At 37.1% G+C, this 21453-nt stretch overlaps 1 protein-coding gene across 1 annotated transcript; it reads right to left on the bottom strand.

The window, feature by feature from the left end:
* Nucleotides 1–860: 860 nt before the first annotated feature.
* Nucleotides 861–21304, bottom strand: CUL4 (cullin4). The gene is made up of 17 exons (XM_006836371.4): nt 20833–21304; nt 12566–12681; nt 12124–12470; nt 7676–7856; nt 7418–7540; nt 6997–7284; nt 6523–6648; nt 6240–6341; nt 6069–6122; nt 4692–4798; nt 4512–4572; nt 4279–4410; nt 3868–4005; nt 3707–3787; nt 3552–3632; nt 3217–3297; nt 861–1317 (listed from the first exon to the last, which is right to left on the bottom strand). Exons 1-17 carry the CDS (start codon nt 21167–21169, stop codon nt 1204–1206), a joined length of 2469 nt encoding a protein of 822 aa, XP_006836434.2. The 5' UTR covers nt 21170–21304; the 3' UTR covers nt 861–1203.
* Between the last annotated feature and the right edge of the window lie 149 nt (nt 21305–21453).

Genomic DNA, 21453 nt, shown 5'->3' with positions numbered 1-21453 from the left:
GTTATAGGACTGGGGTGCCTTACATGGACCCATGACCCTTTGTGAACCATTTACCAAAAAAAAACTGAGAAGTTACTGGTGAGTTAGCTTTTCTTGCATCAACCTTGATTTTTTTAGAGTTGTGGGACGCAAAGCACGTTATAAATCACTGTATATTCAGTTCTCCACAAATTTAAAGCTCTGAAACTAATGTCGATCTACTGATCTTTGAAAATTAAAATAAGCAGACAAAAAACATGTACCTCTTCTCAGACCCAGAACTTTGAAAATTAAAATCAAGGCAAGCCTCCCAAAAAAAGAGGGTGTCATCGGCGTATTGTATTGAAGATGAGTTATGGCTGAACCCTATCCATCAGCTAGATGAACATTGAAAGGGGACTCCTCGGGATGCACTTAAACCCTATCCAAAACAGATACGCCATGTGAACTAGGAAAAGCTAAAAGAAAAATTAGATGACAAAACTCTAAATGGTGGTTTGGAAACCAAAGGCCAAGCCGATTAGAATAAAGCTTACGATATATTGGGAGGAAAAACAAGTCTTACATGCAGACACCAGACATTTGTTGTAAATATGTGATTCATAGTTTCATGAATGATTATGCTACTGCTAATTAACCATAATAAACATGATCCACTCGCTAATCACTGCAGTCTTGAGTACTTCTCTCTTAAATTGTTCCCTGTTATCTGAATATATTCAAATTTTATATTCTTGTAATTTATTCGCTTTCTACTTCTGTTTACAAATAAATCAGATACATTGAAGCACGAAAGGGGGAACAAAAATCTTTTAAGCCCAAGTTTTATAGTGAAATAGCTTCTGTGCAATTTCAGTCTCTTGGTACAAGAGGCAAATAAATTTTGGAAGGTTACTATGACATTCAAGCTGAATAAATGGCATACAACTATACGATGCATGTGCACGAGCCTCAGCAACATTCTAAGATAAGCATTTATCAAATTCCAAATAGGGGGAAAATTCTGCAAGAGAAATAAAATGAGTGAGTTTTCTTTTTTTCTTTTTTTTTTTCCAGCCCCCAGTCATAAACTGCTGGAGTATGTAAACAACAAAGATCAAGTTTCCTGTACACCCATATATCCCACAATATACCAGCATCCTTGCACCAAGAGTACACAAATGTGTGCAATCCACGATGCAGCACGACGAAAGCATGGCTAATGAGAATGCTTGTTTTTTAGCATCAAGCAAGGTAGTTGTATATCTGGGGATTGCTCTTGTCGCGCTCAAGATACTCCCGGTCGATTAGGCTCTCGATCCTCTTCTTCAGGTCAGCTGGCTTGATTGGAAACTTGAGCTGCTACCAATAAATCCATTAACATAGGCATCATCGTGAAGGGAAGGGTTTCTATACTTCTCCTACAATATAGAAGATCTATGCTTCCCCTACCATCCAGCCGTCTAATTTTCATCAAGAGAGCCACGCACCGTTTGTCTCAAAGTATTTTATTTTTAGTTTTTTTTTATAAAAATTGTATGAATATAACATTTGGTACGTGCCATCTTCTCATTGGGGCACACATATAAAAAATATTAAAAATGATTTTTCAATAAAATATAATGACCAAAATACCACTTGAAACTTTCAAGGGTATTTTGGTCAATTTATTTTATTGAAAATATTTTTTTTTATATTTTTCGTTAGTGCGAGTTTAATAGAAGATTGGACGTCCAAAATTTGGTGTCAACATTGTTCATAGAAAAAACATTAAAAATAAAATAGTGCAAAGACGTGACATTGTGATTGGGCAATCTTAACCCTCCATTCAGAATGGAGGGTTGGATAAAAGGAAGTATATAAGTTTTATGCTGTAGACGAAGTATAAAAAGCTTGCCCCAGTGAAAAGATAGTGACTCCATAGTGTAGTTTAAGCGAGTTTATTGTCACTGAGTACCATTAGTGGGTTTGAACTTCGAATCAAAGTCCAAAACTCATTTGCCTTGAGAATTAGCTGAGGGTTTGAACTTCGAATCAAAGTCCAAAACTCATTTGCCTTGAGAATTAGCTGAGTTCTCACTCTCTCTCTCTATATATATATATATATATATAAAAATTCTTCCCAACGCCTATAGGCAAAAATGAACAATGATTTCGCCTACCCTCATCATCGTCCAAAGTTCATCACACAGTCACGATTGTCGGGTAGTGTTTCATTTTTTTTCTACAAATCAGAATGACCTAAAATTTGGAGTGTGTGTACATCTTAATGAGGTGCACCTAATAAAATAATAATAATAATAATAATAATTTACAAAAAAATAATTTTTGTAGATTCTCTTATTTTTTATGAACACATGCTCCAAATTTCAGGTCATTTCGATTTGTAGAAAAAAAAAAAAAACAAAAAAAACACTACCGAACAATCATGACTATGCGATGAACTTTGGACGGTGAAGAGGGCAGGCAAAATCACTGTTCATTTTCGCCTATAAGCGTTTTGTAGTATCTTCATATATATATATATATAGGGAATGGATGATGTCAATCCATAGGCTAACTGCTACAGTGTTAGCCACTGGCCCAGACTAAATCTGAGCGATCTGACAATCACGACCTTATTTCGTATTTGAATTTTCATTTTTTTTTTCTACAAATCCAAATCACTTGAAAATTTAGGTGTAAATTCTACTCATCAAGGCACACTTAATAAAAATATAAAAAATTAATTCGTAAAATATAAATTAACCAAAATATCCCCAAAAAATTTGAGAGTATTTTGGTCAATTTATATTTATTTATTTATTTTTAAATATTTTTATTAAATTATGTTATTTTTAAGAATAGACGCTCAAAATTTCAAGTGATTTGGATTTGTATAAAAAAATGAAAATTCAAATATGAAATAAGATCGTGACCATTGAATTAGGCCCAGATTCAATATGGGCCGTCGGCTGACATTGTAGCTATTAGCCCGTGGGCTGACAGGATCTTTTCCCATATATATATATATATATATATATATATATATATATGTAAAGAGAGAGAGAGAGAGAGAGAGAGAAAGAGACTCGAGCAAGACTTGAAAAAAGGGAATAAATCTTTATCCCAAGTTCTAAAAAATGATTTGGTCATTTGTCACTCTTTGGGGAAAGGGATAATCACATCACCACTCCAAGAGGTGAGGCTTCAATCCGTCTCACCAAGTCAAATGAGGCAATAGATATAAGAGAACAAAATGCACATATGATTGGGCACCTGCTGAAAGAGCTCGGTTATCAAAAGGGTGTGGCTCAACACTTTCCGGGTCTTCATGATGCGAACTATAGCAGCATCAACCTGCCAAGCCAACCATAGATCATTTTATCATAAAAAATGCAACAAATATATGTATACTCAGAAAATTTTGACATCTCATTTTATCATTTAAAGATATATATAACCAGAAAATTTGACATTGTTCTACAAATATCTGCAGGTAGCCTAAGATTTGAAGCTATGTCTTTACAAAAAAGAAGAAGACAAAAGAAAATTAGTGACTTAGAGCTTTAATGAGGTTGGATTGGATTGTTCTTGTGAAACAAAGGGCACACCTGATATTGGCGATCTTGAAATACTCTTTCAGTGGTAGTTGTGTTCTCTTCAACAGTCTCTTTCATTTGAATTGCATTAACCTGATACCCAAAATGATTAAGCATTCTGCCAGCACATTTCAATACGCCCAATTTAACAAAGACAAGAGTTAAACCTTCAAGCGGTAAAGAGGTGCACTAAATTCCTCATTGAACAAGAAAGAGTCCTCATCCTCCACATCTCTTCCTTTTGGGAGCTGAAATTGCATCCAGCAGGTTATAATATCAAATCACACAACTGAAATGTACATAAACTTTAATAGAGGATTCTAGTCACCTTTTGGAGAACGCGAACTTTGCCACAGGCAAGAGACTGCAATGTTCTCCGCAACTCTTTATCCTCAATGCAAGTGGCATCCTTGATATCTTGAAAGCTGAGCTTGGAAGTATCATTGAACAGCATCAACACAACCGTCTAGTCCAATCAAAAAGGGAAAAATTAAGATTGGAAATGAAAGGGGAAAATATACAAAACAAGTAGCATCCATTAATTTGTAACAGCGCAGCTGGCAACTGCATAGGCATCCTGCTCAATTAGTATCCTGTGATTCAGCATTTCACAACTCCGCCAGGGGAAGCAAGAGAGAGGAGGGGAGGCTCTTCACCCCATAAAATCGGTCCACCAACTGTGTAAGCAATCAATGAAAAAACAAAAAGATAACAATAAAGAAGGCACCATACCACTCACCTGAAAAAGGGACACAGCCAGCTCCTTTTTTCCTTTCGGAAACTCTGCTTTTAGAACACAATGACCCAAGGAATTTTGCCACATTAAGCGTCTTCCACTATATTTGCTCAGGTAAAACTCCTTGAAAATGTCCTATCATAAGATACGCAAATATAAAATTAATTGCTTGAGAGGACAATACAGGATGTCAAGAGAGAAATGATGCCTAGTTAATCACCCAAATGAAACTGAACCTGATAAACATTTAGTTCGTGAGGAAGTCTAACATCCATTGGTGGATATGTAGGCCAGTATCTGCAGAAAAGTTTGTACTAAGATAGTCATTACACATCATGTGTGCAAGTGATTTGGACTAGTTAAAGAAACTGGCAAAAAAAATGGTATTTCTCTCGCTTGTACACAAGGAAGCTCACCCAGTCGTTAAGACATGCACGCTCATTTCAATCCCAGAAGGAAGTTTTGTCCTGGCCTGTGAAGACTGCTTAAAGGATTCATTTATCTCCTTTGACAATTCAATATCCTGTCAAAGCCACCATCAAAAAACAAATAAAATAATGAATCACAAGCTCGCAGGCTTCAAATTACAAGTACATTCCTCCAACAACATGAACATGAGATAACAGGCAGGCCATTCAACCGTGTCCATGCATAAAAAATGCCACACATTACCCACTATCTGAGAACCAAGCACTCAGGATCTAAAGCAAACAAATTGCAAAGCAACATGTAAGTGAGGTAAAGGCACAAGGGAAGTTTGTTTGAATGGCATTAATTTCCTTGGACCAAAAGCATAAAAAAGAAGTTAATGGACTCACTTTTAAAAGGGGTTTCTTCTTTTTCAACCATAATTTTCATTTTTTTTAATCGTTTGAAATTTTCTTACTTTATTTTGCTTTACTTTAATATTTTATCAGTTACCAATTGGTTGCACCGTGCAACATGTTGAAATTCTTTTGAAATCAATAATCTATAAAGGAAAGAAACTAGCACCCCCTATCATCTTCTGCTCACCAGTATCTCATTGTGAGCAGCTGTAAACTGCCCTGTACTTCCCCTTCTCTCTCGTCACCACTAGTTCTTAGAACATCTGAACGAACATAAATGATGTATCAAGTTCATTGGAAACAAGCACCATCTAGAACATGGGGAAGAAACCCGTGCATAAAGAGAGCACATGAGACTAGACTTGAGTCCGACACCAGAACTTGCCCTATAATAAATATCCAAAAGATTCTATGCTCCTGCTGGAGCATTTTCTCCATTCAATATCTAGAAGTATATTTAGGACCCCGAATTTTGGGGATGTAACCTCATCAACCTCAAAAAAAATAAAAAAAAATAAATAAAAACACACTTTGTATGTGCCTGAAAAGAATTACATCATAAGATTGAATAGAGACCACATCAAACTAAAAACCCAATTTCTTTTTAACGATCAACCTCAAGCAAGTTCTCCTAGATCACCCTTCAAGCAACTCACTGGGATCAGTCTAGTGAACATGGAAAGGAAGTACTACAATAACGAGTAAGACCCTCCCTCCCTGCTTGTTCTTGTTTATTGTCCACATGTATTTGCCACATGAACTGTGAAACTTGTAATGAACACACACACTCATACCAGACCAGAACATACTTCTAGGCATGATAACATCACTTTCAACAGCTACTTACCACCCACATAGTAAACAACTGAGAAAATGGATTTGAAAAATATGGATAACCCAAATTAACCATCATCAAGACAATCATTTTGTAATGAAGCATCTCATGATGAGAGAATACAAACACACCTTAAACATTCCTTCCAGTTTATTTGTAAATTGGCTCCCACATTCAGTTTTGAGCTGAAACAGAATGACAAGGAATGAATCAGCAAACCATGCCAGTAAAAATGCAGGATTTGCCAATATGCAGTCGTACAAAATTAAGCTGCATGCAATTAATAAAAAACAATCCTAAACCTTGGAGATCATAGACTTCTCAGCATCGATAGATGCACTCTTCCCCAGTAGTAACCTCTTCGCAAGATCTTTCTTGTAGAATGCTTCAAATACATCTTTCCCCTGAATAGTTGAGAGAGACAGCAAAGAGTTATTATGATTAAGTTGCATGATTGCAAGCGCTATAAGACCTAATTAGTATGCCCAGAAAAAAAGAAGAGGAAACTAAAATAGATAGCATATTAATCATAAATGTGGATGACTCAAGGTAAGCTGGGAATTATTGGAAGTGGATGCTTCTTACTTGGATAAATCTGAAAAGAACCAGAACCTTGTCTAGGGTACCCTCTAACTCCTCTTCTGATGTTCCCTTATTTCCAGCACGAAGTTTCTCATCCAGGAACTTTGCAATTAGCTCAGCAGGCCGGTTCTGCAGAACGAAGCAAGATTTATTGGAATTTTGCACTGGATTATTGGAACGAGCAAAATCATAGTATCATAGATGGAACAAGAAACTATCAGTAACAAGGAGAAGCATGTCTTATTGCTCTTCAACAAGAAACAAGAGTAAGGGAGCAAGCTGATGATATCAAAGAGAACTATGCTGTAGCATGCTCTTCTATGTTAGTATTTTATCATTTGTATTTTATGATATTCGTGCAATGCACTCTTACTCAAGTTTGTAAACACATGCAAGAAAAACATGACAAATTCAGAACATGATGCCTGCCTGTATAAATTAGCTGTAAAGATTAAAAGAATCCTATGACATACTAACCTGGCGGAGATTAATGAGATGCTCAAATGCATCTTTTATGGTGTTAGAGAACACGTCGTTATAGTTAAAGCTTTGTTCCCATATTGTATCAAGACGAGCCTTAAATTCCAAAAGACAGGAGACCATATCTTTGTCTTTCTCTTCATCCATAACAATACTTTGCCCAGTACTCCTGATATACGAACTAAGAGCATGACGTAGTAATTCAAGGGCATGAACCTTTGCAAACAGCACGTACATTCTGTGAAGATCTGGAATCCGATTCGCATCCATAAGCAAAGTAAATCCCTGTTCAAAAAGGTCAATTATATCCCACTTATAAGTGGCCCAGGAAAGCTTCTCTGTTGTAGCAAAAATTTACGACCATCCAAAAGAGACTATTTCAATGAAAGCCACAAAGAGAGAGAGAGAGAGAGACCACCTTATCAAGGATCGCTGCAGTATGGTTCACAAGAAGCTGCCGCTCAGCAGTCAACACCAGTGGCTTTCTAGTCGCCGCATCCAAGTACACAAAGCATCTTTCGTGTTCTTCATGCAACCTTAACTGCAAATGTATGTCACCTCAATTGCTTGAGCTATCAAAGTAATAAGATTATCAAACAAGATTTCAGTTACACTATCAAAAAGTAAAAAATCGAAGAAGACAAGCAAGAACGTTTTTGTCATCACAGTAAATCACCTCCACATGCTTTAAGTAATCTGGAACGTCTGATTGCTGCATGTATTTCACACCTTCAGAAGCGTAGAACTCAGATGTACACTCAAGGAAGGGCTTCTCAAAGCTCTCAGTGTATATCCCCAGAGAGGTAAACATCCTCAAAAGATGATTAAGGAGTGCCCTGTCAATAGCTTCACCTAATCTGAAGAACAAAGAGGCTGCAGATAAGCAAAGTCATGCATACAAGATGTAACTGAGAATCCATGAAAAACTTAACACTGATCTAGAACACTTGACACCATCCACAATTCAAGGAAATAAAAGCTTCCAAATCCTACGCACAGGTTCAAGAGAAAAATATTCAACATTACAAACTATTGCATCAATTGTGTGATACATCCTCAAGAAAGTTTAACCACTACAATTTACCAAAGGAAAACTGATTGGTGAAAGTCAAATTGGAAACGATGGGACAAGATAATAAAATCCTGTCACTGGTATGGAAGAGAGAGAAGATTTTGTCTGTTCTCTAGCAGATTAAGGCCCTCAAGTTCCCAATGCAGGAGACAAGATATCAGCGAAAACAGATTTTACCTTCCTAGAGAAACTGAACTTCAACCCAGGTGCAGAAATGTTTATCGAAGGTTATCTGGCCACTGACATGTGTGCATCACATGTAAGTCCTAAGTGTCATCATCCAATAGTTTACTTTCTAAAAACATGTCAATAATTTTTCTGGAAATGAAGTACATATTCAGCAAAGCCGAAGCAGAGTATGGAAATCCCTAATTCATCAATGTCAAAGGGAAGTGAATCAAAAAATTCTTCTTACTTTTTTACTTTTTCTTGAAGGCAACGCTGACAATTTTTTTGTTTATTTTGAAAAGTAGCACATTATTTTGTTTATTTTTTTGTTTATTTTGAAAAGTAGCACATTATTAACAAGAATACATGCAGCGATGCTTAAAATTCAGGAAGGATTTCTATAATATATCCCAAAGCTAGAATACATCCTCAACCAACAACCAGTACCTCCATGTCAGTGTCCTCCCTACGCATATAAAGAGAAGTTAATTTGCATATGAAAAAAGTTAAATCTATAACCTTGAAATATGACAAATGCTATACAAGGTATGCCCAGCTAGGGACATCTTCATAATACATCTTAAAAAAGACTCAATGAAGACCCCACTAGATCTGTTAGCCCAAAAAAACAGAGCAATTTATCAAAAATTACGCATTACAGATGAAGTACTTAACATTTTGCCCATTTGCATCTATTCCAACTCAAGACTCGTGTTTTTTCATAGGTACTTTGCAAAAATATATGGGCAAGTGTTAAATTGTTCATCTCTTATGGGTATTTGAAATTTTTCCTTAAAAATCTTTCTCTCTCTCTCTCTCTCTCTCTCTCTCTCTCTCTCTCTCTCTATATATATATATATATATATATATATATATATATATATATAGAAAAAGCTAAGGTCAGCCTATCAGCTGATGGAATAGTGTAAGCCCAACAATCTGGGCCGATCTGATGGTCACGAATTTCGTAATATAATTTTAATATTTCTTTACATATATCCAACTAACATGAAATTTGGAGCATCCACTCTTCTCATCAAGGTGTATGCAATAAAAGTATTAAAAATAATAATTCGCAAAAAAAATAAATTGACTAAAATACCCCTGAAGCCTTCTAGGGGATACCCCTAAAGCTTTCCAGGGCTGCTATTTTGGTTAATTTATTTTTTGAATTATTTTTTATTAAATTCTAATATTTGTAAAAAATAGACGCTCCAAATTTCAAGTGATTTGGATTTGTATAAAAAAATTAGAAATCAAATACAAAATGCAATCGTGATCACTGATCGGCCCAGATTCAAACTGGGCCATTAGGCTTACACTATTCCATCAGCTGGTGGGCTGACAGTAGCTTTTTCCATATATATACACACACATATAATATATATATATATATATATATATATATATATATATATATATATATATATATATACAGAATAAAACCGGCAAGCGGACCTTGGCCCGTCCAACAAAGAGAACAAAACCAAGAATGAGAAAGAAGCGGTCAAAACTGGCATTTTACCAATCAAACCGGTTGGATCGGCCGGTTTTGCCGGTTCTCTTGATCACCAGATTCTAACCATTTGAAAATTTCTTGCTATTTTTTGCTGGATTTTTTCCTTTCTATATATATATTTTTTATTGCATTGGCAATTAAAAATTGCCAATATCTTTTTATTGCCAAAAATTGCTCATGATTAAAAAGGAAACTCATATTTCTTCCAAATTTTTCAAATAAAATCCAAATTAATTAAATTTATTGCCTTTTCTTGTATTTTTCTATTTTAATACACTTATTTTCCTTATCCCATTGAACCACGTGCTCTTTCTCTACCCCTCTCTCATCCTGCACATGGACATGTGTTTGTACATTGCCTTTCCTCTTTCTTTTTATCTGTGTGATTTGTACCTTCTTCATGGATTGGAAAAAGTCAAGTATCTTTTACTTCATTATATGATTTGAAGCATGGATAATAATAATTTGATGAATAGTGATGTCATTGGTTGGATAAATATGGGCATTATATTCACAATAATAATTATTTTTCCTTTATTTTATTGAACTCTTTAGTTTTTAATCAATGTTGTAATTATGTATATTTTAAAAAATGTTCCGACCGGTCTGAACCCCGACCGGACCGGTTTTGACCAAACCAATCCCTTTGCCAGGTCAAGCACCAGTTCGTTTCTGATAACATATCATCGTATATTGTATACACAAACATTATTTTCCAATAAAATAACAATAATTTTCTTTTAGCAATTCCTAGCGTTACTAATCACAAAACATGCAGTTAAAACTGAGGTCACATTAAACACAACGAATTCAGAATGACAATCAAAAGGCAGCACACAATAGCAAAAAAATGACAGAACAAGAACAGCTTAGTGATAGACTTTTGAAATACGAATTCAGAATGACACAATCAGAAGGCAGCACACAATAGCAGAAGAATGACAGAACAAGAACAGCTTAGTAATGGACTTATGAAATCTATATGAAGTTTGTATTAAAACAGCATGATACCTCTAGAAACTAATTTAGTATACTATATGTTTAGAAGCAAGCTTTCTTTAAGTTCATAGTTGATGGTGATAATGATACATGTGCCATTCATTCTCTACCGTAAGTTGCACAGAATTCATCCGACAAACAGCACAACACAAAGAAGAACTCATCCTTCTAGTGGAAACACATAATAGTTTTACTTTCTCAACTAATGCTATTAATACAAAAAGCAGCCTTCAGATGGACGAGTATTGATTTCTGATGAAACTCTAGCTCAATGCATTTTACAAATAACCAAGTATTACCATTGTCCATGCAGGTAAGTTGCCACAATAGTCCCCATAAAAGATAACACCCTTTAAGAAGCAAAAGCATAGTATGAGCCCAACCATGGATTTTAAGTCACAAGACCCAAAACAACTAATCCAGTAAGTACTTATCCAAAAACAGTTCCTTAAAAATAACTGATGGGGACCAATGTATAAAAAATCATTGATCTGGATCGGATATCACTGATCTGGAGGGAATGAACTGATTCTTGGTCGGCATCTGCATTTTGTCAATAGATAATATATTTCCGTACATTCTATTAGAAGAGAGTGCCTATGGCTTTGGTGGTTAGAGGTCGTGCTTATTGGGCTTTGAGGCTCATGGTTTGAGTCCTCACGAACCGTCTTCCATTTTCTTCACATCAAATTTTTTGAATTTTTTTTTTAACTTCAAAAAAACTTGTGACATGCGAGATTGGAACCGTGGACCTTCTATTAGCAACAAATTCGAGCAGTACCATCTACTAACCATGTAAGCTATTTAAGCTATGCGATATAACTTTCACGCATTGTACTCTACATACCTTTATTATTTTGTTTTTCTTTTTTTAGAATTTTATGCATTGCCAATCTTGGTAATCGGAATAGCCAATCCAGACGGGCTAGATCTTCCATCTAGGCAATCTGAATTGGGATAGATTCACCCCACCAATTCACTTTTTAAAGCACTTGGGGGAACCAACACGGTTCCTAGTCAGAACTGAGAATCAGTCTAATTCTGACATAATCACCTAGTTTTGTCTAATAGCAAGGAAAGTCTAAAAGATAACCATCCAATCAGATCCAAATTGACAGGTTTCCACCCATTTTATATTTTATTATTTTTCAATATTTTTTTACTTAATCTCAAATTTAAAATTATTATTTAATTTTTTTGGACCAATTCTCACACCGCACAATCGGTCCAATACGGCCAAGGTTGGTGATCCAAAAGGTCCAGTCGATGACGAATCCGACCTCCCGGTCAAGGTTTTAGAACACCATCCAAACATAATCCACAAAATACGCAATCTGTAATCAATAATAAAAGATTTGCAGAGTACCTTTCCCTTTCTATCAATCTTAGAAGACCAGTAACTGTTTTGTGCTCTACTTCTGGACATAAGGAAAGATGCTTCCGAAATAGTTGCAACCCCATGTCCCATAATGAGCGTACATTGGAGGTTTGTATGACATATGTTCTGTCGAGATATAAGGCTATACCACGAATCATCAACAACTGGTCACAAAGATCCTGCCAACATTTCTCAACAAGTGACAGAAAGACAACCAAATCTGGACTCTGACCAACCAAAGATTGAATAGTTTTTGATATGTGCTCCTCACATTCCTTTTGGATTCGCTTATACAGGTTTCCTCCCATCTTGTGAAGACAAAGATCATTAACAGCCTACAGACATAATAAAGTACACACCGTAATCCAATATTGGTCCACATAGTAGAATATCATAGAACAATACATACCAAAAAAAAAAGTAAAAACACCTGATATAGCTCTTCAAGGCTGCAAGACACCGGTTGCTTCAAAAGTATAGCGCTGATAGCAGACTTCAGTTTTGCCCATGTATCCTCCTCAAAATTAGTTGGTAATTTGGGTTTATCTGAAAAATGATGAAAAAGATCAAAGATAAGTTAAAACAAAATGCATCTTAGTACTATAATCCCAAGAGATAAATAACAATATAGTGATAATAAAACTGTGCCTATAGAGAACAAGAGGGTAACATCTCTATGTGGAAAGCAATTAGTCAATTATAGCTGAACATGACAAAAAAAAATAACAACAGAAATACGACATATTTGGTACTCGACCTAGCGGGTGCCCTAGGCAGACATGTTCCCAGGCGCCCACCTAGGCGGGCTCAAGGCAGACGCCTAGGAGCCCAAGGCGCCCGCCTAGTGCCACCCCTTCTTAAGAAAAAGGGTGGGCCACCTTAAAATGTAAAAGTTGAGGCCTATTTAAGGCCCTTCTCTCTTTCTCACTCGTGGGCCCATGTGCTCTCTACATATATAAGAAGCACAAGAAGATAGCCTCCAAGTGTTGGACATGAGGCTTTTCTCTCTCTCTCTCTCTCTCTCTCTCTCATGCACGAAAATTTAAGGGAACTGTAAAATCAGCAAGAAACAAAGCTAAACACAAACATAATTCAAAGGAACCTAGGGTTTCTTCTCCATATCTCAAGCTAGGGTTCTAAAAGCCTAAGTTTTTCTCTCTTTCACTTTCTTAAAATCATGTGGAATTAACCTCCTCAAGGCCCCACACATATTGTATATTATAATTTAATGTTTCAAGTACAAATAGTGTCCAAACAAATAATAAATTGACCCCTATACACTAGCTTAACTTAAAATTCATAATGCCAGTTTTACCCCTATAAACAATACCCGTGAACAGTACTCGAGAATAGTACTCATAAAATAAATAGGGGTGATAATGGGTCGGGTCCTGCTGGACCCGTACCTTGACCCGAATTATCATTTGTAGACCGGTACCCGACAGGTCCAAAAATATAGTACCCCGTACCCGTACCCAAGAGGATACTCAAGACCCGGGACCCGGCACCCGGACCCGGGACCCGGACCCGGACCCGACAGGCTTCTCTTATGTATTTGATCTTAAACTCCTCAATCCCTTTTATAGCTCTTACACCCCCGTGAGTCTATATGCCTCTTCTATGTGGGATTAATCCCACCCCCGCACTGGCTGCCCATCCTGAAAATTAAAAAACTCTCTCACTCTCTCTCTCTCTCTCTAGATTTCTCGCACCTGGCATGCTCGAGGTCCAAGGAAAAGTAAAAAGTGGCATGTGAAAAAGCAACTCATTTCCAAGAAAAGACATGTTAGAGATAAAGATACAGCCAGCCTATCTCTCTGTTGTCTCTGGTTCTTGTGGCACCCAGATTCCTCACCATTTTGAAGTTTTTCGAGCCTCTATTGGTTTCCATCAGTCTTTTCCTTGTGGCCGTCATTTTCTTTAGCAAAACTGCTTCATGGGAATGGGGTCTTTGGAGAGAAAAGAAGGGGAATTTTCAGATGGGTTAGAGAGAGAGAGAGAGCAGAGAGGGATTTGTGGGTACCTCTGAAGGTTCAGTGAGCTCCTCTAATGGCCTCCTTGAATCAGTTTGCAGAGCAACATGAAGGTGGGGCTTATGCATCATGAGGTAATGTGCGTGGATTTGCTATAAATGAAGGGTAGAGTGAGAAAGTATAAGGCGTGAAAAACCTTCGGGTCTCGGGTCGGGGCATGGGGCGGGTCCACTAGAACCTGAACCCATAACCAAGAATCTTCGGGTCCATAATGAAGAACCCGGAACCTACATGCGGGTCCAGGGTTTGGACCCATAACAGGACCCATGTCGAGTTTACCTGGCAGGTCCAAAGTCGGATCTGGGTCCATTGCCAGCCCAAAAATAAATAAATAAAATATAAAAACCTAGAATTTTTAAAAAACTAAAAATCCTAGAAATAAACCCTAAACTAAAACTATAGTTTACATCCTTTGAAATTTAATAAAAAAAAAAATAAGGATAATTTGCCCTCCATCATTCTCCCCTGGTTGGAGAAAACTCATCGAGTTTTGAAGTGTGTAAGATGAATTCAGCATCAAAACCACCTTCTTCAACCTTCGCTTTCTTTGTCTGCTCAAATATTATTCGTGGTAAAAATAAATTCCTCAAGAAATGCATCCTGATATGCATATTGAGGAATTGATACAAATTTATCAAATTTGGTTATTCTTGAACTCCCATTGAAAATCATGTAAGATATTCCAAACTCAAACTTCTGGCCTTTAGAGATTTTCTCGACTTATATTTCATTATTTGTTGAAACCAGAGCTGCAACATGCAGATTTTGAGTCAACCACACTTCTACTGCGCTACTATGATTCCAATGCCCTAAGTCTCCTAAATGTTCCACCTCTTGTATATCCTTAAGATCTTTATATTTTTCTTCGTCAAAGATCAGTTTCACATAGATTGGATCTTTTACAAGATCTTGTTCATCATCTAAGTATGCATTGAAAATTGGTGGCATATCCCAATATACAACCTGTTGATTTACGATACAACCTACACCAATATCAACCTCAACCTCGTTCTCCTTTAAATCATGGAGATCAACTAAATTCTATGATCTATTCTCCCGAACATGAGGCTCCCAACACGGGTGGTGGTTGAAGGCAACTTCATCATTCCACTCCAACTCTGAGTCGGACTCTGATTCGCGCCATTCTCCATAAAAACCCTCACCCCGTAGATTCCTCTTCGTTTAGGGCATGTTATTGCTGACCCCGCTTGTAGCAATAGCTCTGTAACCGTCTTCGTTAAGTTGTTGATTTCGTTGTGTAGTTGGATCAGATCAACATCCCTACAGCTAAGACCCCCACAACAGGCCATTGCAATCTCCAGTCGTCCTCGAATCATGCTCTAATACTACTTGATGCAGCAAAATTTAAAGGAACAGTAAAATCAGCAAGAGACAAAGCTAAACACAAGCATACTTTAAAGAAACCTAGGGTTTCTTTTCCATACCCCAAGCTAGGGTTCTAATGGCCTTAAGCTTTTCTTTCTTTCAATTTCTAAAACTCATATGGATTTAACCCCCTCAAGGCCGCACATGCCTCTTATATATTAGAATTTAATGTTCTAAGTACAAAAAGTGTCCAAACAAAGAATAAATTGACCCATACATCCGAACTTAACTTAAAATTTGTAATGAAAATTCTACCCCTATGAACAGTATCCGTGAACAATATCCGCGAACAATACTTTTGAATAGTTGAGTAGGACTCTAATTCACATCATTCTCCATAAAAACCCTCACGATTTGGATCTATCCCCGTAGATTCCTCTTCGTTTAGGGCATGTTATTGCTGACCCCGCTTGTAGCAATACCCTTGTAACCCTCTTCGTCAAGTTGTTGATTTCGTTGCATAGTTGGATCAGATCAACATCCCTACAGCTAAGACCTCCACAACAAGCCATTGTAATCTCCAGTCATCCTCGAATCATGCTCTGATACTACTTGATGCAGCAAAAGTTAAAGGAACAGTAAAATCAGCAAGAGACAAAGCTAAACACAAGCATAATTTTAAAAAAAACTAGGGTTTCTTCTCCATACCCCAAGCTAGGGTTCTAATGGCCTTAAGCTTTTCTTTCTTTCAATTTCTAAAAATCAACTGGATTTAACCCCCTCAAGGCCGCACATGCCTCTTATATATTAGAATTTAATGTTCCAAGTACAAAAAGTGTCCAAACAAAGAATACATTGACCCATACATCCGAACTTAACTTAAAATTTGTAATGACAATTCTACCCCTATAAACAGTATCCGTGAACAATACTCGCGAACAATACTTGTGAATAGTACTCTGAAATAAATAAAATATATATATAACAACCCTAGAATTCCTTTAAAACTAAAAACCCCTATAAATAAACCATAAAATTACTATAATATACATCCATTGAATTGAATAAAAAAAAGGATGGAAAATTGCCCTCTATCAATTTCTCTCTCTATACATGTAAGAAAAAGAAAAGAACATGTCCTCTGACTATTCGAGACCTCTCTCTCACACACACACACACACACACGGACCCCTATTCTCTATCTCTCTCACTTTACATGTAAGCTACAAAAAAAAAAAAACGAAGATGACCTCAAGCGTTTCATGTAAGGCCTCACGCACACACACGGGGGCATGAACGCACATGCCCCCATCCCCCAACACCTTAGGGTTGTCCAGGTAGTTGGATGCCAGCCTACGCAGATGCCTCCACCTTTTTTAACATTTTCATAATTATGCAATTCAAATAAACAAGAAACCTACAATATATAAAGGTATTTTCAAAACAATCTACTCATAAGAAACTAACAGAAAGAAGAGTAATAGAATCCAGATAGTCCTTGACGTTAGATTTGTCCATTTTAAAAGTGCTTATAGAATGGTCAATGTTTGAAGTACATATCAATAAAAACAAAAATAAAATACAGAGCTCACAAGCGAGATCAGTATATGTTCTTGCAATTATGAAGCACACTATTTTGTGGAAAAAGAGTATTAGGGCACAAGGCTAGGAAATGAAGTCATAGGCATGTAGGTTCAAAGCCAGACCGACTACTCCAAGAGCACTCATCCATAAACTAGTTACTGGTACAAACAGCATAAAGAAATGTAACCAACGTTTATTAAAAAAGCAACCCCAAAGATTTGGGACCAAAAGTAGTAAGCAGTGACCATCGAATAAGTCTCTTCAACTTGAGTTGGACCTAAGACACCTAATTCCATCAGGCAATCTACCACTGCACCAACCACATATAAGTAAAATGAAAAAGCCCAGGCCTCAGCTTTTGGCTAGTGAAATATATCATTAGAAGCAAGACGGTAGATTCCATCGATCCAGTGTACAACAAATGTTTGGCAATAAACGTTTCAGCTTTAAGTCACTAGGATGCCCACATTAAATCAAAATAACCAACCAATCTTATGGCATATTCATCAAAACACTATCCGGCTAGAAAATAGTTTGGCATTGTTTCCCAAATATACATCATACCCGCCAAGATACTAGGAACTCCAAAGAGGTAATTGTAGGAAAGAGAGTATCATTCGATTGGAGTATTGAAATTGACACCCATGCCCTTTAAAGTAGGAGTTCAGCATGAAAAGTTAACATGTTGGTCATGGAAGAGTTTCTCAAAGGATAAAACCATCACATAAGTCGTCGTAGGCATGGCTCAAATGTTTTCCATGCCAAACATTGCAATCTGCAAGGAAATGGCAATGCGCGAAATGTTAAAGTTGCAAAATATGCAACCTTGGTCAATTACAGTTGGAAATGAAAGGAGATTATGTGAATAAGATGGGGCTCCACTTGGTCAAATATGAAAGTAAAATGCTCAATGGCCAATACGTCCATCCTTTGACATCGTGCCTTGTTGATTTTCATTGCAGGTATACAAGCAATTCACAGTGCAATTATATAAACAAAATTCTGAATTTTATCCACATACCATCAGGCACAATGTCACATTAATGTCATAGATTGTCAAAAAGTAAGGTTATCATCCAAGCAGACATCAATATCTGAGTGATCAAATCTTGTATTGGGGCTTCTTAGAAATAGATGGAAAAAAATCAAGCATATGGAGAATAAGCTATCTCATTTGAGTGTTAGATTCACAAACCTTAGTAGATGATAAAGGATGTAATACAGGTGCAGGTCTTTTTCCAGGAGGACAAAGGATGGTGTGAGATGAGGTACATCGCATGTATAAAAAAATTACCCAAAAATATAAAAAAATTGAAATATTTGACAGGAGAAAACAATCAAAAGACCCACATACACTCTATAAAACCTAGAACAATTTAGGCCTTGTTTGGTAATGGAGAAAACAAGAGAAAGACTTAATTTTCTCCGATGTTATAGAGTTTCCAAGTTTGGGCATTGAGAAAAAGGGAGAAAGACGGAAAAAAGTGGTGCTCCATGTGTCTCAATTAGTGTTCACAAAATCGAACCAGAACGGTTAACCGGACATGGGCCTGAAAGCAGTTTAACCGGCCCAACCGGTAAACTGGCCGTGCAACCACTCTAACCGGGCAAGTCTCATGCGGTAAAAAAAGTGTTGAAAATAAATATAAAAAAATATAAAAAAATCTAATAAAATATGAAAAGCATATAAAGAATTATTAAAACAAAAAAAATTCAAATGAAGTTGAAAATTAATGAAAAAAAGGGTTTTTAACCCATTTTATATTTTCCAAGGGCTATTTTAAAAAATTTCTAAAAAAGATGGGAAAATATAAAAGTGAGTATTAATAACCAAAACAATTTTTAATCTTTACCATAATGTAAAGAATATTTAAAAATGCATTACAATCAAATTCCTTATTTTTTAGATTTTATATACATTTTTTTTTAATTTTTTTTTAAAAATACCTGTTGATCACCCTAACCGCCCAAAACCGGAACCTGCCACTGGCCGATTCAGATCTGACCAAGCAGTTAGCGATTAGATCGGGTGATTTTACGAACAATGGTCTCAATTTTTCTCCACTTTTGGAGAAAGGCAGCCCATCCTTGGGGTGGGCTGCGCACTGCTCTGAAAATGGGGGAAAAGCAGCACCCACTTCTCTCTCTATGAGCCCCCTGCCGGATATATCAACCTCTATGTTAAACTTCGCAACCTTGTGACTCAATTCCTCGGGAAAACCCTAATAATCTCCCCCAGTTTTATTTCTTGCACACTATCTAGTGAGACCCTCTCACGCTCTGCGCTCAGAACCAAGCTACTCTCCTTCTCTCAACCGAAGTTGCTCCCCTTCTCTCAAAAACCCTCTCATGCTCCCTCTCAAAACCCTAGTTGCTACCCTTCCCTCAAAATCTAGCTGCTCTCCTTCTCACAAAACCCTCTTCATTCTCTCTCTCAAAAGCCAGCCGCTCCCCTTCTCTCAAAATCCTCTCGTGTTCTCTCTCATAACTCTCTGGCTGCTCCCCTACTCTCAACCCAAGACTGAGCCCCTCTCTCTCTATGCAACCAGTCTCTCTACTTAACTCTGTGACCAAGATTCTTTGATATTCAAGGCCAATGTTGAAGCATTTAGTTATATGAGTTCTTCATCGTTAGTCCTTGTTTGTGCTTTTAGAGGCTTACTATGGTCTATTTTAGAAAATAAAATTTTGTCGATGCTTTTGATTTAATAAAGTTGACATCGGTAAAAGGTAACAAGAACATTGAATAACTTGTTTAGAATAATAGCCTACAAAAATAAGGAGGAGGGGAAGATGAAAAGAAATTTAACAATTTACGATCTCAACCATCTGTAAGTAATGACATGAACACTAAAAAATCAAAATCAAGTAAAAAATTTACTAATAAAAATAAAAAACGGATGAAAATTTCCAACCTCTAATCAACAAGTTTCTAGTTACCAGTTTCGAGGTTCGCAAACAGGGGAAACTGCCACCAGGAGATTTCCACAGTTTTCACATAAAAGTCACCAAACAAGGTTTCTCAGCTTCCAGCCACTTCCACCTTTTCCTTACGATCCCAATTTCTCAGAGCTTTTCCAGAAAAACAGCTTTCTTAGTTACCAAACAAGGCCTCAGGGTACTTGCTTTTCTACAAATATTTCTATACCTAATCACTATACGAATGAATATCTAAAAAATATCCTCAAACCCATGCACCAATCTCTACATGCATGTTTATTTCAAAGAGACAAAAAAACAAAAACAAAACACAAGTGTTTATTTCAAAGTAGGCTGGATAACCATGAGCATCCAAAACAATGGTCTAACAAATATTCCATTTAAACCTAAATCTATACAAATACAGTCATTATTAAACTAGTGCAATTTTGAAGAAATAAATAGGAGGAACAGAAAAAGAAAAACATTTTGTTGAATCTTATCAACCTCTGAGTCATAACACAACAAAAAAACAATCCACAGGAAGCAGATAGTATTCAGCAACTGAACAGACTGGAAGTGCACAAATATTCACTCAAACCCCTAATTGCCCATAATTCTCTCACTTTAACACAAAAAATCCTCCTCTTTTTCCTTTTTCAACACAATGAACTACAATATTTATCAAAGCAACCAAAATTTAGCACCAAACTCAGCTGAACAACACATAGAAGCTCAATAATAGCCCCAAATGAAATCCACACCAATCTTGGATCCAACAATTTGGTATAAAAAAGAAAGGGGGAGGCCATTACGGATGGGTAAATAATATTACCTTTGAATGGGCGGATGACAAGCTTCTTCGTGGGCTGTGGTGGGGTCGCCTTCTTTCTCGACAAATTGGCAGCCATTCCTGTGCCACTGCACCCTGCACTGAGCGCCACAGCCTGCGCTGCAGGCACGGGAATGACCTCATCTTTGAGATCGACAAGCATGGCATCCTCGTCTAAAAAGCGAGGGTTTTGCTTATCGGAGGAAGAAGAAGAGAAAGGGGGTTGAGATGCAGAGGAAGATAAGGATTTGGCCTTCTTCATGGCGGGGCCCGTGCCGCCGTTGCCGCTGCTTGTGGTGGCCGAGGGGGAGCAGCTGCTGTGCCGCTTTGCCTGAGACATCAATGAAGGAGCATCTCTCTCTCTCTTTTACCTTTTTAAAACACACGCTCTCTCTATCTTTGATGATCAAAATAAATTGGGTGATGGGGATAGGAGGCGAGGAAGAAAGCGGGCGGTGCAAGTTGCAGAAAGGCCGACTTCCTGCTCCATTCCTTTGTTCTTTTAGGCTCTGTACTCGAAGAGAGAGAGAGAGAGAGATTTGGGAGGTCTAGAGAGAGAGAGCAAATGAGTCGGGTCGAGCGAGGAAAATGTCGACCTCTTCCGCCTTTGTCTTTTCCCTCTAT

Source organism: Amborella trichopoda, chromosome 2 (assembly GCF_054954075.1).
Source record: "Amborella trichopoda isolate Santa Cruz 75 chromosome 2, AtrichopodaSantaCruz75HAP2 v2.0, whole genome shotgun sequence".
NCBI lineage: Eukaryota > Viridiplantae > Streptophyta > Magnoliopsida > Amborellales > Amborellaceae > Amborella > Amborella trichopoda.
The sequence above is the reverse complement of the archived record's forward strand: the minus strand, read 5'-3'. Positions and strand labels throughout refer to the sequence as shown.

What these genes read in the sequence shown, in the direction of transcription:
- CUL4 (XM_006836371.4), bottom strand. Translation starts at nt 21,169, where the DNA reads ATGTCTCAGGCAAAGCGGCACAGCAGCTGCTCCCCCTCGGCCACCACA. An exon ending in CACCTCTTTACCGCTTGAAG is followed by an intron (nt 3,633 to 3,706) that starts GTTTAACTCTTG and finishes TTTGGGTATCAG; the next exon opens with GTTAATGCAATTCAAATGAA. An exon ending in TAACCGAGCTCTTTCAGCAG is followed by an intron (nt 1,318 to 3,216) that starts GTGCCCAATCAT and finishes TATTGGTAGCAG; the next exon opens with CTCAAGTTTCCAATCAAGCC.